A 20,676-nucleotide genomic window follows, 5' to 3' on the forward strand; every position below is an offset into this window, starting at 1 on the left:
AGCTTTTAGAGAAATACAAGTTACATATGAAGGAAAATGCATCAGAATTACAGCTAATCCTTCAATGCAAACTATGAAAGCCAGAAGATCTGGGACCAAGGTTTTCCAGTTCTACATGACAGTACATGCCATCCCAGAATATTTTACCCAGCAAAAATGTCTGTTATAGTTGAAAGGGAAAGAAAAATCTTCCATGACACAAATAGCCTGAAATGCAGTCACTGCCAGTGGCAACCACTCCTCCGTTCTCACGGGTGCCACTCCTTTGTTCTCCCTGGGTGTCGAGGCTGCTCCTCCACTCACCCTGGGCTGAGGCCGCTCTTCTGCCTTCCCTGGGCTGAGGCTGCTCTTCTGCTTGCCTGGTGCTGAGGCAGCTCTTCTGCTTACCTTATGCTGCCTCCTGTCATCGCCGCTTGTACCTGGTCCCGGACCCCAGGGCTGGTGAGGAGACTGTGTTAGTGGAGCTGCATTCAGACACAGGAGACCAGGTTCAGTGACACAGGTCTGCTTTATTGCAGGAAGGCACAAGCTTATATAGGGGTAGTGTCCAATCACAGCACAGCAAGTAGGATACCTCATTAGCATAACAGCATCCTATCACAGTACAGCAAGTAGGATACCTTATTAGCATAACAGACTCAATGTCCTATCACAGAATAGCAGGTAGGATGCCTTATTAGCATAATGGGTTCCAGATTACAAAGCCCGGATTCCTGGAAACCACATGACCCTGACTGTTGCAATATCTAAGTGTTGCAATTTGGAATTCCTAGGGTGGTTATTAGGGACTGGCGAGCTCTAGGCATCAGTCTCATGATCTGCCAATGGGAGTAAATGTCACAAGGTGTTCCTTGTGGCTCCAACAGTTGGGCCATTGCCTCAGGCCTGCTGTATGGCTGTCAATAGGACTTTCACCCTAGGCTCAAGCCTGTCCCCCACACTGAAGGAATACATGTCCACAAAACCAGCCCTTCAAAGAATACTTAAAGCAATACAGAGAAAAAAAGAGAGAAACAACTATACCCTGGGGTAACAAAAGAAAATAAAGGTATAATTGAGTGGCCCACTAAATTTTCTCCTTCCTGCTCTCTGTTTGACCTACCTGCATTCTCTGTAGAGTCTGTTGCTCTGGGCACTATTAGGCAAACCATATGAAATAGCTTTATCTGAATTTTTCATTTTATATTTTGGGTAGGGGGAAAATAGAGTAACTTACAAAGGTGAACACCCAGTGCTTCACAAAAGGCGGACACCCAGTGCCCCATTCCACTCTGTGGCTCAGTGGGCCACCAGCCCAGATAGCTTCCGTGCCCCACCCATTGTCACCATCAGCTTTCACCCATGCCTCATTGGCCTGCAGTCTTGCCCCAGGTTGGTAAATACCCCCTCTCACATCCATGTAGGTGCGACCCCAGGGCCATTCTTTTTCTCGGGTGCCGCTTCCATCCAAGATGGTACCAAAAGCCCCTCCCTCCATGGCTGATGCTCCACAGTCAGTTCTCTGTAGCAGGCTCCACTCCTTGGAGGAACCAGGCCCTTTGTGGACACATTGAGGAAACACAAAATTAGAGATCACAAACAGCAATCAAAATGATGGCAACCAATACACATCTTTTGATAATAACCTTAAATATCAATGGACTGAACTCCCCAATCAAAAGACACAGGCTAAGTGAATGGATTAAGAAACAAAATCCATCTCTTTGCTGTCTGCAAGAAACCCATCTCACCTTCAAGGACAGGCGCTACCTAAAGGTAAAAGGGTGGAAAAGAATATTCCAAGTAAATGGCACTAAGAAACAAGCAGGGGTTGCAAATCTAATATCTGACAAAATAGACTTCAAAGTAAAACTAATCAGAAAAGATGAGGGTCACTTCATACTGATCAAAGGAGCTTTTCAGAGAACCAGATCTTAGAGTCATTGACTCTTTGTATTCTTTTCTTTGTTTTTAGTTCATTAATTCTGATCTGATTTTTGTTATTTCCTCTCAAGAAATATTATAATCCTTAACATCTATGCACCAAACTCTGATGCACCCAAATTCATAAAACAACAGGTCAACTGGACAAAGAATAAACATAGAGACATCTGAATTAAATGATACCATACATCAAATGGACCCAACAGACATCTTTTGAATATTACACCCAAGCACCAAAGAATACACTTTCTACTCAACACCTCATGGAACTTTTTCTAAAATTGACCACATTCTGGGCCACAAAACAAACTTCAACAAATACAAAAAAAAACTGAAATGATTCCATGCATTCTATCACACCACAAAGCAATAAAGCTCAAGAGTCAAAGCCCTAGTTACTACACGAAGTCATGGTGATTAAACAACACACTCCTAAATAATGAGTGTGTCAAAGGAGAAATTAAGAAATAAAAGAATTCCTGGAATTCAATGAAAAGTACAATACAACAAAACACAACTTCTGAGACACTTTAAAAGCAGTTCTAAGAGGGAAGTTTATAGCTCTAACTGTCTACATTAAAGAATCAGTAAGAGCACAAATAAATGACTTAACATTACAACTCAAGACACTGGAAAGGCAAGAACAAATGAAACCCAAACCCAGTGGAAGAGAAGAAATGATAAAAATCAGAACAGAAATTAATGAAAAAGAAAAAAAGAAAGTAATACAAAGAATCAATGACTCTAAGAGCTGGTTCTTTGAAAAGCTAAATAAGATAGACAGACCCTTAGCCCTGTTAACCAAAAGAAAGAAAAGGCAAATCCAAATCAACAAAATCAGAGATGAAAGAGGAAACTTCACAACAGACACCCAAAAGATCCATAAAACATAAAACATATGCTACTAAATCTGAAAATCTAAAAGAAAGGGATGGATATCTAAAAGCATGGAAACCACCAAAGTTAAACCAAGATGAGATCAACAGTTTAAACAGACCCATAACCATATAAGGAAATCAAAACAGTAATACAAAGCCTCCTGACTGAAAAAAAGACCAGGCCCAGATGGATTTACAGCAGAATTCTACCAGACATTTAAAGAAGACCTGCAACAAATACTACTTAAATTACTCAAAATGATAGAAACAGAGGGAGAACTCCCAAATTCCTTCTATGAAGCCAGCATCACTCTAATAACCAAACCAGGTAAAGACACAACCAAAAAATATCCTTAATGAACATAGATGCAAAAATTCTCAATAAAATACTGGCAGAGTGCATACAGATGTACATCAAAAAGATCATTCACCATGATCAAGTAGGCTTTATCACAGAGATGCAGGGATGGTTCAGTATACATAAGCCAATAAAAGTCATTAATCAAATAAATGAACTCAGAGACAAAAACCACATCGTCATCTCAATAGATGCAGAAAAGGCTTTTGACAAAATTCATCATGCATTTATGTTCAAAGTCCTAGAGGGAATTGGACTGGAGGGAACATACCTCAACATAATTAAAGCTCTATACAACAAACCCATAGCCAACATCATTCTAAATGGAAAAAACTGGAAGCATTCCCATTAAAATCAGGACCCAGACAAGGATGTGCTCTATCTCCATTCCTTTTCAACATAGTGCTTGAAACTCTTGCGAGAGCAATAACACAGGAGAAGGAGATTAAAGGAGTACTAATTGGAAGAGGTCAAACTATCACTTTTTGCTTGGAAAATGAAATGATACTATACCTAAGAGTTCCCCAAAATCCCACCGGAAAACTCCTAGAACTGATCAACACTTTCAGTAAAGTGGCAGGTATACAGGAAAATGTTCCCATTCACAATTGTTGCAAAAAAAATAAAAATTGGAGTAAATCTTACCAAAGACACCAAAGAATGAAAATTTTAAATCATTAAGGAGAGAGATTGAGGAAGACACCAGGAGATGGAAGGACCTCTCATGCTCATAGATTGGAAGAAAGAATATTGTGAAAATGACCATCCTACCAAAAGAATATATAGATTCAATGCAATCCCAATCAAAATTCCCATGACATACTTCACAGAAAAAAAAAATCCTTAAATTTGTATGGAGCACAAAGACCCTGGATAGCCAAAGCAACCCTGAGCACAAAGAGCAATGGTGGGGGGTGGGGATTACTATACCAGATCTCAAAGTATACTACAGAGCTATAGTCATAAAAACAACATGGTACTGCCACAAAAATAGACACATGGATCAATGAAACATCATTGAAGACCCAAACCCGAGTACATGCAATTTTAGCCACCTGATATTTGACAAAGGTGCCAAGAACACACAATGCAGGAAACACAGCATCTTCAACAAATGGTGCTGGCAGTACTAGATCTCCACCTGTAGAAGAATGAAACTAGAGCCTTCTTTTTCAACTTGCAGAAAAGACAACTCCAAATGGATTGAAGACCTCAGTGTGAAACTGGAAATCTTGAAACTATTAGAAGAAAATATTGCTTATTCATTAAAGGAGGGCCAAGCAGAGTCTTTGTACCCTCACCAGAGTATCCAGCCACTCTTCCCAGCCAACTATATGTAATTTGGCCTTAATCACACGTGGTCTCGCGGATTTGGAGAGGGCTAAAGTATACGATCTTGGGAAGGCTAGAAAGAGAAGGCTTGACCCATGCTGGGTAAAGGCTTTCCAGTGTGCACACTCTCAGGTCATACATACACCTCAGCAACCCCTCAGTTATCATGAAGCCTTTGAGAGGGAACTGACACTGATTCTAACCACTCCAACAGCTATCAAAATACCTGAAAGCAAATCCTGAATCCATCACTCTAGAGTCCAGCCTTGGAAGACAAAAGAAAAATGAGGAGGAACCCAATAGAGGGATGCTTTTGGAAGCCCTTGTCAAGAAATTCCAATGGACTCCCATATGAACATTTGAAAATTGCCCTGTTCTGACTTTTTTTCAGTTCCCTGTCTAGAACTCATAATGCTAATTACCCTTGCCTTTCCTTCTCCTTCACAGCTCTGATTCACCAGTCAAGGACTTTCTGTTTTCCTTAGAGATAAGAGTTATGCAATTTGGAGGTGTTTTAGATAGACCCATTGAAGGGGCACTCCAATTGCCTCACCCTGCATCCCTATTCAACATGGAAGAAGCCAGAGCCGTCTGGGTCCCAATTCCCTACTGGCATTTTGGGTAACCCCTTCAGAGGATGGTATAGATAAGAATAGGAGGTAGGAATTGGCTAGGCTGTTGGGGAAGAAAGACCCCAAAGAAAAGTGGTCAGTTTCTTGGCTAAAATGTACATTGTCCTTGGGCCTCTTAGCAACATACTCCGTTCCAAAGGCCAAAAATGTCGAAAGTATTTGGGAGCTTTTATCAAATCCTTAAAAGATTTTAGGGTTACCTCTTCAGAGAGGGGAGACAAACACCCCATAAAAATGAATAAAAGAAGAAGAAAGAGTACACACACACACACACACACACACACACACACACACACAAAAGAAACAGAGGATCTTATCAGAAAAGAACTATTCTCAAAATATGTGAACCAATAATTTAGGGCCAACTTCTCTTTTCCAACAGTATCTTTACAGAATTGTAGATAAGACTCCAAGTCCTAGATCTAGCTTGTTATTATCTTTCAGAGTGATTGTCTAATGGATTAATACATGTAAATAATTCAGTGTAGAGCTTTCCCATAATATATGTTAAAATATCTGCTTTTACTAAGGGTAAAAAAAAAAAATCTAAGAAGTCAGTGGAGGAAGTGGCATGAAACTTTTAAGACAGTACTGATGTTAAATGTTTTAAACTTGTAAGTATTCAAATATGAATATCTCTACTATAAATTAAGTTTGAGTATGCACCACAGGAAAAAAAAAAAAAACAAGCATTGGGGCTGGAGAGATGGCTCAGTGGTTAAGAGCATTGGTTGTTCTTGTCGAAGACCTAGGTTTGTGTCCCAGCACCCACATGGCGATTAACAGCTGTCTGTAACTCCAGTTCCAGGGGGATCTGACACCCTCTTCTGTCCTCCATGGGCATTGCATAACACAGATGCACTTACACACATGCAGGCATAATTGTCATACACATAAAATAAAAATAAATAAACAAAATAAATTTTTTTAAAAAAGATACTAGAACACTGCTTGGTAAAGGAGTTTTTCACAAGTTATCAAATTTCAAAGTCACTTAATGATTTCATGTCTTTGGTTTGGGAGAATGGATGGAGCTAGGGAACTGAAAAGTGAGACAGTTCCATATCAGACAGGCTCCTGGTCCCTCCTCATCCTGCTGTTTAACTGAGCTTCAAGAAAATCTTCCCTGGGCAATAGAGTCTTGTATTCACTTTGTATTTTTACCTTAATAATTTAAAACAATTTATATTTAGAATTCTTCCAAGTAAATGAAGTTTGTTCTGCAGTAGTCTAAGAAATATAAAATTGAGAGTTGTTAGCCAGATATGGCAGGATTTTGTATCATAGTTTATAGTTATTTATCTAGTTATTCTTAATCTGCTCTTAAAAATAACATAATTTATTACGTGTGAATGTGTGATCACTGCTTAGGTACCCTGAGAGGAAAATATTTTAATTAGAAAAGTACATCTGAATTATTACTAGAGGTAGTAAAACAGCCCATTGATTGATATTAGCCCCACTTCAGGTTATTAGTAATAATGAGTTTGCTGTCCTAAGTGCTTTCTACATAGATCTCAAGTATTTGTCACTATATCCATAAAACTGTAACAGATCAGCATAAATTCTAGAGAACTAAGAGAATTTGCTGATAACCATAATGCCTATTTCCCGTCTTTAGTCATTACCCTTCACTCCCCTCTAAAATTGCTAAAGAGGCAAAGCATTAACATAGAAATGAGAAATTGAGAAAATGAGACAAAGACCTTAAGGACGTTCATGTGTGTCACATACACGAGTACATAATAGAGCATTAAAAAATAATTGTCTAGACTTAGCCTTTTTTCTGCATTTCTTGGGACTGGCTAGAGACAGGCTTGGCATCTTTTCATTTTGCTCACTAGAACCAAGACAAACACTGAGTTTACAGCCTGGGTCTGGACGATGGGCCCATGCTTTGTGCACTGGTTATTAAATATTTTTAACTATCAACCGTAATTAGAACCCTGTATAGAGGCTAGAGAGATGGCTCAGCGGTTAAAAGTGAGTATTTGCTCTTGCAGAGGATTGGAGTCTTGTTTCCCAGCGCCCAGGAGACTCACATCTACCTGAAAGTCCAGCTCTGCAGGATCCAATGCCTTCCTCTGACCTCTGTGGGCACCCGCACTCACGTGCACATACCCAAACAGAGACACACATGCACACACAAATTTTAAAAATAAAAATAAATCTGTCATCCCTGTTACTGTCCACTGTGTTGTTAGTGCCCCCAGCCATTCCCCAGTGTGTTTTTTTTGGGGGGGGGGGGAGGCTATGGGAGGGTGCCATTTGGGAAGTGGGTATATAGATAAATAAGATTGTTTGGGATGTTCTGTATATATACCCACAAAAAGTCAACAAATTTAAAAAATGAGTTATATTTGAGGAAGAAGCATAAAAATTTACTTCATGTTAATTTGTAGAGGTGATAAACAGTATTTTAAAATGAAATGGAGTTTTTTATGTCTTATTGGGTTTATACTGAGTTCAATATTGTATAACTGTATTAATTCAACTGTGGACCTAAAAATTTAAAGCCAATTTTGAAAGAGATGCATCTTTGCTCTGGACATTGTTATTGAATATGTCAATGCTGTTGTAATGAAATGTTTATTCTAATATTTTAAAATGAAATGGAGTTTTTTAATAAAGGTTAAAACCTCACTCAATTTTATGTCTTATTGGGTTTATACTGAGTTCAATATTGTATAACTGTAGTAACAAGATATTAAAATTACCTAGATTTTCAGATTAAAAATAAATAAATAAATGAAAATAAATCTTTAAGAAAAAGAACTCTCTGTAGAAAATATATTAAGGATCAGGGACAGGTATCTTTGCTCTGGAAATTGTTATTGAATATGTTAAAGCTACAATGAAATGCTTCTTCTAATCATGTGGTTATTAAATAAATAATTTTTAAAAATTAATGTAACAAGATATTAAAATTACCTAGATTTTCAGATTAAAAATAAATAAATAAATGAAAATAAATCTTTAAGAAAAAGAACTCTCTGTAGAAAATATATTAAGGATCAGGGAGCAATAAGTTTATCCTAGCTTAGAGTTTCAAATTCTCTCTTTTACTCACTTTAATTTCTGTATTTATTTTGCATTTTAAGCATATATGTGTATATATGTAAACTTTTCTAATGGTTATACCTCAATATAAAATTAAAATATTAAAAATGGATATTTATATTCTCAAAATGTAACTGAAATTTCTGACCATATTTTCCTAAGTTCTTGCCCTTTTCCCCAACTTCGTTGTATTTAGCCATAAAAAATATTGATCAGACTCAGCATTGATGAATTTAATGTTCTTACCAGAAATCAAGTTCTAATGAAAGAAAAAACAGCTCTTGATGATGCGTTCCATAGGCTCAGAACAAACCAGAGACAGGAATAGGTGTGCTGAACATGTGTGGGACTAAAAGCCAGGAGGGAGAAATGATGGGATTCTGGGGAAGAGTCCCAGATCTACCCCAACTGACAGAAGGTAGTCATTCCATTTCTTTAATGACTAATTTTCTTCACTATATGAATGAGTGATACATATTAAGTTATATCTCACCTTCTTGTCATTTGAAGGATTCCATGCACAACTTTCTAGCTTACTTCAGTCTCAGCAACTGCAAGGAGCAGAGCAGTCTGTAGATGAGACAAATGCTATTCACAGGCTCAGATTTCTTCCAAATACAATGACTGCTTTTGGTACATAATGAGGTATGTTCACACCTTCAGTACACAGGGGGCCACTGTATGAGACTTCATCTCTATCACCATTAAAACATCTAGTGGCATAAAAGAGTAGTTCCCCCCTCAAGTTCCAGGTTTAAACTAAAGCAAAACTTTAAAATGGAAGGGAATAAACTCGAAGACTCTGGAAGATTATTACTACCTTATCATGTATCCTCCACTAAGGTCTTGCTAAGTGTTCATAGTGTTCCTGATAATTCCCCATCCTGCCTTAGAGTCATATGAGGGCCCTACCAACCACCGTGTCTTATGAATAAATCAGCTTTATTTTTTAAATATTTTATTTATTATTTTTATTTTGTATTGCCGGCATGTATGTAAGTGCACCTGTGTCGTGCAATGTCCATAGAGGTCCAAAGAGGATGCTGGATTCCCCTGGAACTAGAGCTACAAACAGTTGTTAACCACCATGTGGGCACTTAACCACTGAGCCATCTCTCTGGCCTCAAATTAGCTTTATTTATAAACCACTGAATTACCCTAGGAGTCAGATAAAACTGCCTGAACATTAGAGTATTTCTTTTAGTGTGCACTTAACCTACCCACAACCTTTTAGTGATAACCTAGCACTTAGGTGACAGGCAAAGGTGTATCTTCCACTTAAATGTAATTTTGTATTATTTAAGCATCTATGCCAAAGTTCTTTGCTTTATTTAAGTCTCACTTCTAATTACAACTTTTGTGTAGCTTTGTCACAGCAATCATGTCTTGTTTTTAATTTTCTAACAACATCACAGTTGAAGATCTGTGGGTGTAAAACATGTTTTATAGAAGAACATCTAAATGACTAAAGGATGTGAGATATTTTGCTAAACTGCCATTGCTAATCTGATTTAATAGACTCTTAATTGCTGTGGATATTTTGAAGGTTTGACAAGCTTAGGAACTTGGCAGTCAGTTTTAGACCTCCAGTAAGCCCAATTCCATTTCAGGTCTATAGGGACCAAAGGTCTTAGATGGTCATTTGGCTAGTCAGTTAGGAAGCATCTGTTCAATGCACATGGTGTGCAGTATACTATGAAGTCAAACGACATGATTTTTCAGCCCATGGAAGCATAATCTTAGAGGACTCCAAATTAGCAAATGATCTGGTTTCATTCTTTATTAGAATCATTGAATGGAGCTCTCAACAATAAATTAACACACAGAGGACTTGGGATAAAATATGGAACAAGAGAGGTCCAGTCTAGAATGGAGTTGACTTGAAATATTTTTTCATTAACTTATTTATTGGGGGTTGGGGTGTACATGACAGGTCAGGCTTGGTAGTACGTGCTGAGCCATCTTGCCAGCCCCAATTTTTTGATCATGCATTTAACTAACAAGTATTGGTTGGGTACACTCTTTGTAATCTTGTCAGTAAGAATGTGGAAGTCTTTCTACACTCAGATTACAGTGAAAATGTCTAATGGGCTGGGGCTGAACAACTGACTCAGCGGTTAAAAGCTGCGGTTCAATTCCCAGCACCCACATGGCATCCAACAACCATCCCTAACTTCAGTTCCAGGGCATCCACATGCTTCTGGCCTCCACAGGCATGGTATGACATAGGTACACTTACATGTATGCAAGTGAAACACTCATACACGTAAAATTGAAATAAATAAATCCACAAAAAAATTTTAAAAAGTCTAACTGCAGGATGAAGCAGAAGTGGGACTATTATTAGAGGGAGAGTGGGGAGTTAAAACAGATTCCAAGTTTCAATTGTGCCATCTTACCATAGAGTAGTGCATCAGATGATAGAATTATGTTATATTGACACCTTGTGGGTAAGGAACACTTGCATGGACTTGGGAATCATCCCAATCTTCCAAAGAGAGTTGGATAACCAAATATGAGACTTGAATTCCCAACAGAAGATGTAACATTTATTCGAATTTAGGGTTGCCAGACTCCTTTTTTCAGGCAAGTTCTGTCCCATGTCCTGTTTCAATAAATAAAATTACATTTTTCCTTGGGCTGGAGAGACGGCTCAAAGCACTGGCTGCTCTTGCAAAAGGCACGGGTTGGATTCCCAGCACCTACATGGTGGCTAACAACCATCTGTAACTCCAGTTCTAGATCTGACCTCCTCTGACGTTGCGTGACACAAGTGTACCTACCTACAGGCAGGCAATACACTCATACCCATAAAATAAAAATAATAAAATATTTTTAAAAAATTTCCCCATTGATAAATTGGATATTCTTAACATCTAGATTTTCTGTCAATTTTTGTTATTATAAATAGTGTCTTTTTTTCAATCACTTTTTCTAATTAGTTATTGCTTATTTCATAGAAATGCGTTTATTCTTAAAAGTTATTCTATGCTTATGGTCAACCCATTATAGCTCATAGCCCACCACTTGGTTTTATAAATGAAGTTTTATTGATACAAACCCCTGCCCAGGTGCTAACGTTTTGTCTGTGACTGGTTTCAAAGTACCATGAGAGAGTTTAACACTTTTATCCCACAAATTCTACATAAGTCCTTTGCTCTGTGACCTTTAATAAAAGAGCTTTGCAGATTTCTGACAATTTGATGTTGTCATTAAATATCTGAAGACTATCAAACATACTTTTTCTTTGTGAGTCTACAGATTGCAATATATGCAGACAGAGAGAGCCTTAATTCGAACACAACATGAATAACTTTTTAGTAAGATATATATATATATATATATGAATATCCTCAAAGGAGGGCAAAAATTAACTCCAGATAAGGCCTTATAATCAGTTGCCCATACTAGACAATATTAGCAAGCTATTTTAGGCATGCAGGTAAGCTCTGCCCTAGGCAAGTAGCATACATGGTATTCTGTCTTTATAGGAGACAGCCTTCTGGAAAAGGCTATCTCTGCATTTTAATTATTGAAAAGAAGGGAAGAAGGCACAGATTTTGTTGACATCAAATCGTGATATTTATTTTCATTTCTCACAGGTTTTGTGAAATATCCTGAGCCTAAGACTTGATATGCAACCTTTCCTCTCCCATAGTGGGTAGAGTCATGTGAATGCTCATTGCCTCAAATTCAGTAGGAATTAACCTGCTGGGTAGTGGGTGGTGATACTAGAGGTTCTTGGACAGTTCATCAGACTTCTTCATGCCAGAAGAAAGTATGACTTATAAAATGGACAGAGTGGGGGCTGGAGAGAGCCTCATCGCTTAAGAACACTGACTGCTCTTGCAGAGGCTTAGTTCCTAGCACCCAAATGTCAGCTATCTGCCTAATGGCTGACTGTAACTCCAGTTCCAGGGGATCTAATGTCCTCTACTGGTTTCCTCATTGCATGCATGATTGTACTTATACACATGAAGACACAACACTCATACACATAAAAAGAAATAAAGTAAAAAAAAATTAAAAGGCCAGAGAAGCAAACTCAATCAAGGGAGCATATATGTCTAATCAGATATTTCCAAATATTTTAGATTAATGGAATGTATATCATGTGACTTGGTTTTCAAGAAAGTCAATGTTTGTCAAAGTCAAACTTTTTCAATTTTGGCAATTATTTTTTCAGTAGAAAATCTTACTCAGTGGAAGTTAGTAAGTGTTCTTTCCATCTGTAGTTTAATTTAGCAAGGACAGATTCCAGCTAAGGCAAGCGTTGGCAAAATCTTATGGCACACAGTTTTGAAAACCGACTTCCTTCTGTCAACACAGTGCTCTGCAAATTGTACTTAAACAAGCGCAGCATGTGGCTGATTTCACTTTCATATTCTGTAAATTGCCAGTTATTTCTTAAATTCTATGTTCTTACAGGCATTGGAATCAACTGTTAATAATTGCCCAGCTTACGAACATAGGACAGTCTCTGCCATGGGGTCATCTACGGAGCCAGGGCTCTCAACGGATCTCCATGGTACTAGTCCATCCCTAATGTCCCCCTCCATGGCTGGCTTATAGGACATCTCACTTTTGCTTACAGTTAGGAAAGTGATGCTCAAAAGTCTGTTCTTCACACCAGCAGCAACTTGAAAACGCAGATCCTCAGGCTTTATCTCCACTCTGTGAATCAGAAACAACCCACAAGGAGGTTTCAACTAGCGAGCCATTACTTCAGAATAAACACTTAGAAATTCCACCCAGGTTTCCTCATTGAAATCAACTCTTATCTATTCAGTAAACAATTCATCATAGCCCAAATATGCCACATCACTAGACAACCTACCATCACTAGGCAACCTACCAAAAACTTTTAGCCTGAAAAAGTCATGATAAGCAGGAATCAAGATGGTGTTAACTGTAGTGTGCCCCTCCCCATTGCTAGGCATAGTGAATAGGTTATGATCGATGTTAAATATTTCTTAAGTTCCACTGGAAGACAGTCAAAGCTCTCCCTTCTAGGAACTTAGCCACATAGAATTTCAAGGGCTCTAATTTTCACTATTGTAATAGAACTCTTAACTCCAAAGAATAGAAAAACATTGAAGATGCATTTTAATAAGTTAAGATTTTTTTTTGCTTTGTGTGTAAACATATGAAAAAGTATCTTTTTACAGTTGGAATCAAGAGGTTTTATAGGCAAATCATATAATCCATGCAGGAGAAAAGAAGTGTGTCTGAGATTATGTTTACTCATTCAGCCACAGTATATTATATATTATATTCTCTCTAGTTTATCTTGGTAGTTTAGGCATGACTAAACCTTTCTATTTCCCACTTTTTTGAAGATGGGAAGGGGATTCAGAAGTGATTCCAGCAATGATCTCGCTCTTTTAGCCTAATCAATTTGTAAAACTCCAGAGCATCTGTAGACCAATTACATTCAAAAGTGTACAGGTGGTCAGAGAAACAGCCTCAAAAGATGTGCTTCTGTTATAAGCTGCCTTTTGTTTTTCACAAAATAGAAAGGCAACTGATTTTACATTTGATCTGGGAAGAAAGGCCAAAATAGAATAAAAGAAATTGTCCAATAAAAATACACCTGTTGTACCTGATGTAGCCCAATGTAGATGGAGCACTTCACAGGTGGTCTCAAAATATTATTTACAATATAGTTGAAGAAAGATGCTAAGATGAGGTTATTCATTATGGACTCTGAAAGTTCTTATGCAGTAAAAAACCATCTTTACGTACTGTAACTACTGCTATGTTCAGATCAATCTATATTGCTGATGACTTCACATTTACATAGCTGTAAATATGGATTGCTCTATAAACCAAGGAATTATTCCATATGACCCGTTAAACAACCTATACATTTCATTTTAGTAAAAATAAGCTCATACTATAACCACCAGGATACGTAGTAAATGATTTCCATGGCCAGAAAGAAGTGCATTTGTCGTTTAATAACTATTATGGGCTATAGCATGAAGGCCTCGATTCCTCCATCTTTTCCCTCTTGCCACACATTCCTTCTCATCTTACTTTCCCTTTTCATATTGTTGGTACTAAGAAAGGATTATTGAAGGATACATAAAAAATTTAAAAGATTTTCAACCTTCCATGAGATCCAATATGCTATGGAATAGATGCCTTATTAGAATCAGGGGTTGGAGAGATGGTTAAAAGCACTGGTTACTCTTGCAGAGGACCCAGGTTCCATTTCCAGTACACACATGACAGGTGATAACTATTTATAACTCCAGTTCCAGGGGCTCTGATGCCCTCTTCTGGCTTCTGGTTTAAAAGATTTTCAACCTTCCATGAGATCTAATATGCTATGGAATAGATGCCTTATTAGAATCAGGGGTTGGAGAGATGGTTAAAAGCACTGGTTACTCTTGCAGAGGACCCAGGTTCCATTTCCAGTACACACATGACAGGTGATAACTATTTATAACTCCAGTTCCAGGGGCTCTGATGCCCTCTTCTGGCTTCTGTAGGCATTACATGATACTGATGCACTTAAACACATGCAGGCAATACATTCATACCTATAAATAAAAATAATAAAGAAAAAAATTTTCAGTCTCAGAAGTCTCATGATAAAAAGCAAGTTTTATTAAATGTTCAGTTCTATATATATATATATATAATTTTCATTACTTTAAAAACATCCTGTCTCTATCTACCCTCCCAAGATATTGTGTAAGCAGCATCATTTGCAAAAGACTCTACCACGTATCTAAACCCCAGAAGACAGGTGGCTCCCAGAGGACATGCTATGCTGGGGTCATAACCCATACTTACAGAGTCCTCATTAGTAAACTGAACTGGTAATTGGATAATGGGAGTTGGGGCATGGGACTTGGCAGCTAACACACACACACACACACACACACACACACCAAAAACAAAAAGCATGAAGGTGGCTGGGGATGTCGATCAGGGGTAGAGCACTTGCTAACCATGTACAAGGTGGGATGTTTTAAAAAGAGATTGGAATCAAAGACAGGAATACAAGTTCAGAAAGATGGCTATACCACTTAGTGGTATCTGCCTTCTTGTCTGGTCTGGATGAAAGACAGATACTGAACATGTGAACAAATAGAAGATCTGAAATTGTGATAAGCAGCATGAAGGAAATGGAATGTTAGTAGAATGGGGTGGATTTTAGGTAGACTGATCAGAAACTAAGAAGTGGAGTCATTTCGGGGAAGACGTAAGCATGAAGCAGTCCTCTATGTGGAAATCTGAGAGCAAAAGGCTAGTGAAAACAGGACCACACCAAGCATGTGAGGACTCCTTGAAGTGTCACAGGCAGTGGTTGACAAAAGCAGCAACCCACATGCTCATCAGTCAAGGAATGTTGAAGTCCTAGCCCTCCCCTCAGAGCTTCAGAATGTGGTCTTACTAAGAATAGGGTTGTTGTAGGTACAATAATTGAGATGAAGTCTTCATGGAGTAGGATGGCACTTGATCCATATGTCCTTAAGAAGACATATGGATTAAGAGGACAACAGAGGCAGAGATTAGAATGATACCACTACAAGCAAAAAAGCATTAAAGATTGCCAGCTACCAGCAGAACCTAGGAAGAAGCAAAGATACAGATCCCATGTCTCAGAGTGTGGACCTGTCCACGCCTTCAGAACTGTAGGAGGATGCATTGCTTTTCCTTTAAGCCACTCAATTTGTGGCATATTGTTATAGGAGCACTAGGAAACAAATACAAATTTTTATATTAGAAATAAAATGTGTTATATTCACACAGTGGAATTCTGTTTTGCATCAGGTCCAACAGAGCTCTGATATGCTACAATGTGAATGAGCCTTGAAAATGAGCCATGTTTGAAAGAAGCCAGGCACAAAAGAACACATATTATATAATTCCTTTCATATGAAATACATAGAGCAGGCAATGCACAGGAAGCTAGTTAGAAGTTGCTTCTGGCTGGACTGGGCTAGGAATTAACTGTGAATGGGCATCACAGATCTTATTGGGTGACAGAAATGTTCTAACACTGGATTGTGGTGACTTTGACATGATAAGCAAACTTGTTAAAAATCATTGACTTATGCCCCTAAGATCAGTGAATTTTTAGTGGGTAAGTTATATATCAAAAAAGTTATTTTAAATGCCTTGGAAACAGAAATGAAGTACAAGATATTTTTATTCTTTTGGGTCATTTAAAAACCACTGTGGTTACAGAGTAGGGCATTCAGAGAAGAGGAGGGGGCTCGTATGTAGCAATCCCGGAAGAGGCGACTTCCAGCTCACACCCTAATAGGTAGGATCTGTAGGATGGGGAAATAGCCAGGGAATGGTCATTGAGTCTGCATCTCCTGTGGTGCTTCAGTTGCTCAGAACACAGTTATATGAGATACAATCCTCATCGCTTCATTAAAGAAACATGATGTACATGTAATGGCAATAGAGAGAAAGTCCAGGGACAAACCTGATGACTTCTAAGACATTCTTGGCCCTTGTTTAACCGTATTGTCTCATCTCCTTTCAACACATCATATACTGTAGTGCAAACTGTCTTGATTTCCTGGGATGACAAATACCTCTTCCTCTTAAGGCACTCTTTTTTTTTTTTTTTTTTTTTTTTTTTTTTCAATTAACACCACTCTTAAGAGAATGCAGCCACATACATAGCACTAAAAGGTGTTAGCTTGCTCACTGCGCTTGGAGTCATACTACTGATATTTCTGGGATGATGACTCAACTGTACAGACTGTTTGTTAGCAAGTTCAGCAGCTGTGTGCGAAGGCTGTTGTTAGTATGCACCACACCATTACCAAGTCAGCTTTGTGCAAATGCTCAAAGGGAGGCAATCAAGTGTAGGTGCAAGAGGAATTATAGCAGAGAATCAACAAAAAGGGAAATGATTTTGTATGTGAACAAGTCAAATGTGGATTTGGTGTATTTTAGTTAAGTTTGACAGCATTAGACATTTCAGCGAAGAAGGACCATGGTACGATGAAAATGAAGACTTCAGCTCTATGTTTAACCCTGAACATTAACTAGTTAGGTATGGGACTGAAAACAAGCCGTTTAACTCCTTCAAGATTACAGCCTCACTTGTTAAAGGAAGAATGGTTTTAATGGCAGTTTTATCCTTTTGAGGCTGAAGAAGTCCTTCAATCACTTGCTTCAGTAGGATGTTAATTATGGTCCCCACTTTCAGAAGTATGCACCCAGGAATGCCCAGCTAAGAACACTGGAAAAATGATCTCAAAGTCCTTTCCAAATCAAATACTCTAATATTCTAGGAAAAGAAAACAGAAACAAACAACAACAGCATGACTATATTCAACTTGGCCTTTTGACAAAAGCTCATAGCAATACTGGCAACGTTGTGAATATCTAACTCATAGGGCTGAGGATTTTTCCCCACAAACAGATTAGATCTTTTTGATGCTTCTCAGTTTCTGAAACAGCACATGAAAAGAGTTTGCAAAAAAGGGTAAAATCATCTCTCTTTGTTACTGCACCTGTGCCTGTCCATTCCTCGTTGTTAATCTTTTCTTCTGAATCCTTTATTTTCTTTATGACTATGAAAAGCCTAAATGAGAGACGAACTGGCAAGACCTATCACTTTGTAGTAAACCAGATCATTCTAAGCTCTTTATCAGAACAATTAATCAATAAATATGGGAAATGATCAGAAATCAAGTAAGAAGTAATGCATTAAACCAATTAGAACTGTAGAAGATGGGTCAAAACAGTACTGCTATGTTTTAGCTAAAAAGCATAGACATAGAGTGCTAAGTTATGACTGGCCATCACTGCAGTCCTGTTTCAGGATGTGGATGAGTACGACTGTCAAGGTAAGCACTTTACTGTCATGACAGGTATGGGGTTAAAATTACTTACTATAGGTACCGTTCATTTTCACGGGCTGAAAATACAAAATACAGGCTTCTGATGCCCCCTTTTATATACTTATTTATATTAATTCAGATTATCCTTAGAAGTGAATAAAGATTGTGGTCATAGAACGACTCAGAAGTTGTTTCTGTACGTGGGCATCACAAAAGATGTATGTTTGTTTCAAAGTGTTTTTTAATGTTTTAATTTTTTAAACGTTTAAATGTTTCCATAAAGTTAATTTTCCTGGTGACTAGGAATTTATTATTCTTCTCTCCCCCCACCCCAACCAACTTACCTTACCTTTTAAAAGTATTTCCGGGAGGCATGAAGAATTTAATCCTAGGCAGATGGTGTCACATTGTGATACAGATTTTTCTCTGGCAGATCCAGTTTCATGGGTGTTAGAATAGAGCCTGCTGCAAATGGAGGAAATAATTGGGCACATAACAACGTATGGGAGTACTCTATATTGACAGAAAACACTTAAGTACACCACGAAAAAAATCTGAGACTTGGCTCCTTTGTCTGTTCACAGGGGTAATGGGTGAATATGAGCCCAAAATAGAAGTGCAGTTTCCAGAAACAGTCCCAGCCGAGAAAGGAACCACAGTCAAGCTGGAATGCTTTGCCTTGGGAAAGTAAGTCCTGGTTGTTTGTCCTCCCTTCAGCTTGGGCAGGTATAGAATTTTCTTCCATGTTCTCAGCGATGGTTTCCAAGAAGACTGAAAAGTAAGTCTTTCTCTTTGTAATTCTGCACATGCATCTTTGATTCTGCCCTCTGTCCATGGAGAGAGACAGGTAATGGCTCCAGAAGGATTGGGCTGCCACCATTGACATGGCCACAAAGGAGAGCAGAGTGGGCAATTCTGAAAAAGTATTTTGTTCTATTATTATGACCTATAATGTGCATGCAGTCTAACCCAGAATGACAGGAAAACAATAGCTTTCATTTGAGGTACAGGCAAGCTATTTGGAAAAATGTGGACTTCCGTTCTGGCCCCATTTACATTCAAATTCTTCTTGAATTTCCTTTTAAATTGCCACTAGGTCTCTCTAATTTGGACTCCCCTCTACTTTGACTGGTGATAGGGAAGAACTGCTATTCTCTGTGAGAGAATCTGTTTTAGAGTGGTCTGAAAATTATTCACAACTTTATTATTCAGTCTGGATTGCACTTAAAAGAGCTTACTTGGGAACCTTAACCTTCCCAGAGTGTATGTGCCAGAGGGCATAAGATCATTTAGGATTTTTGTGTGCCAGTAACCAACAGGAATCTTTTGGCATCAACAGTATACACTACCGTTGGAAGTGAGAACATTGAGACCTGTGGATTTTTTTTAAATTTTGTTTTTATTGAATTTTTTGTGTATTTCATACAGACTATCTCAAGCAATCTTAATCATCTTTATACCCCTGTCCCTATTGGCACCCTCCCATAGCTCCCCCATCCCACTGAAGCCAACATACTGTGTCATCCCTGTTAAGGCCCACTGTGTCATTAGTGTCCCCAGCCGTTCCCCAGTGCAAGTCTGTCCACTGAGGTCTAGTCAGCCTATTTAGAGTCCTTTGTTTTAGAAAGATCCGCTCTTCTTTACCTATCAGTGGGTTTTAATGGCCCATGTCTGCCTCTTCTCACAGCCCCCTCTAGCCAGTTACCCATAATTCTATACGTTTTTTTCTGTGCCTCAATATTGACTAAAGCCACAATACTGGCTCTTGCTCAGTCCTTATAGCCATACAATGTTTCAGTGAAGTTTTTCAGGTTTATAGATATTTGCTTTCTCAATTTTGTTCTCAGCTCTAATGGAGCTGGTTTCTCTTTGTTTTCACTTGTGGCAATGCAAACTACTTTGGTGCAGTTAAATACAATAGTCATTTTTTATCTTTTGAAAACTCGCCATGTTATGTAAATTGTGATAGAGCTACAGGATTGAACACTGTGCAGACATTAAAGGCAAGCTGTAAAACCACATGCAAAACAGAAAACAGTAATGATTTATTGCTCAGAATAAAAGCAGATTGAACACACTGTAATGTGGTCATAGCTGAAAATTTTAAAGTTTTTCTTTATATGTACAGAATCAACTGGGGAGAAGGTGGGTGACTGGATTGTCAGGGGTTGTATTTGATGAACTTTGCAAGTCATCACTTTAATAACCTTCCCTGGAGAAAGCAAAATTCACTTGCTCACACTTGAAAAGGAACAATGAATTAAAGTCTATTCACAATGCTTCAATGGCATTAGAATAAAAACAAAAGACAAAAATTGGGCTTCTCTCATCTATACAGAAATGTTTGGATGTGCATATCTAGCTGAGGAAACACACCATCATCACTCACTTAAGAGTAGAAAGACTAGTTTAAGCACAGTTGTTTCTAATGGCATGGACTAGTGTATATCTCTCTGAATGTAAAGATACCCTTTTGATGAAGCCTTTCCTGTGCTTCACATTTTGAGCCAGTGTCTGTCTAATGAATTTAAATTATTTTAAAACAAATATAGTTGAGTTGATGGCTTTAATTTTTTAAATACCATCTCAAGTTTCCCATAGAAGATTAGCAAGTCTTTAGTGTAGTTACTTCTCTGTGAGTGTTTTTGTGAAAAACAAATAAGTAATTG

The 20,676-nt window shown here is 38.1% G+C and overlaps 1 protein-coding gene across 1 annotated transcript in view; it reads left to right on the forward strand.

Annotated features, from left to right (window-relative positions):
- The window catches only part of Cntn4 (contactin 4), a 1,122,320-nt gene that overhangs the window by 880,005 nt on the left and 221,639 nt on the right, over positions 1-20,676 (forward strand). The window contains exon 10 of the mRNA XM_008854554.1: positions 18,592-18,694. Coding sequence (XP_008852776.1) covers positions 18,592-18,694 — 103 coding nt within the window. The remainder of the gene's footprint in view (positions 1-18,591; positions 18,695-20,676) is intronic.

Source organism: Nannospalax galili, unplaced genomic scaffold (genome assembly GCF_000622305.1).
Source record: "Nannospalax galili isolate Female #2095 unplaced genomic scaffold, S.galili_v1.0 scaffold846, whole genome shotgun sequence".
Classification (NCBI taxonomy): Eukaryota; Metazoa; Chordata; class Mammalia; order Rodentia; family Spalacidae; genus Nannospalax; species Nannospalax galili.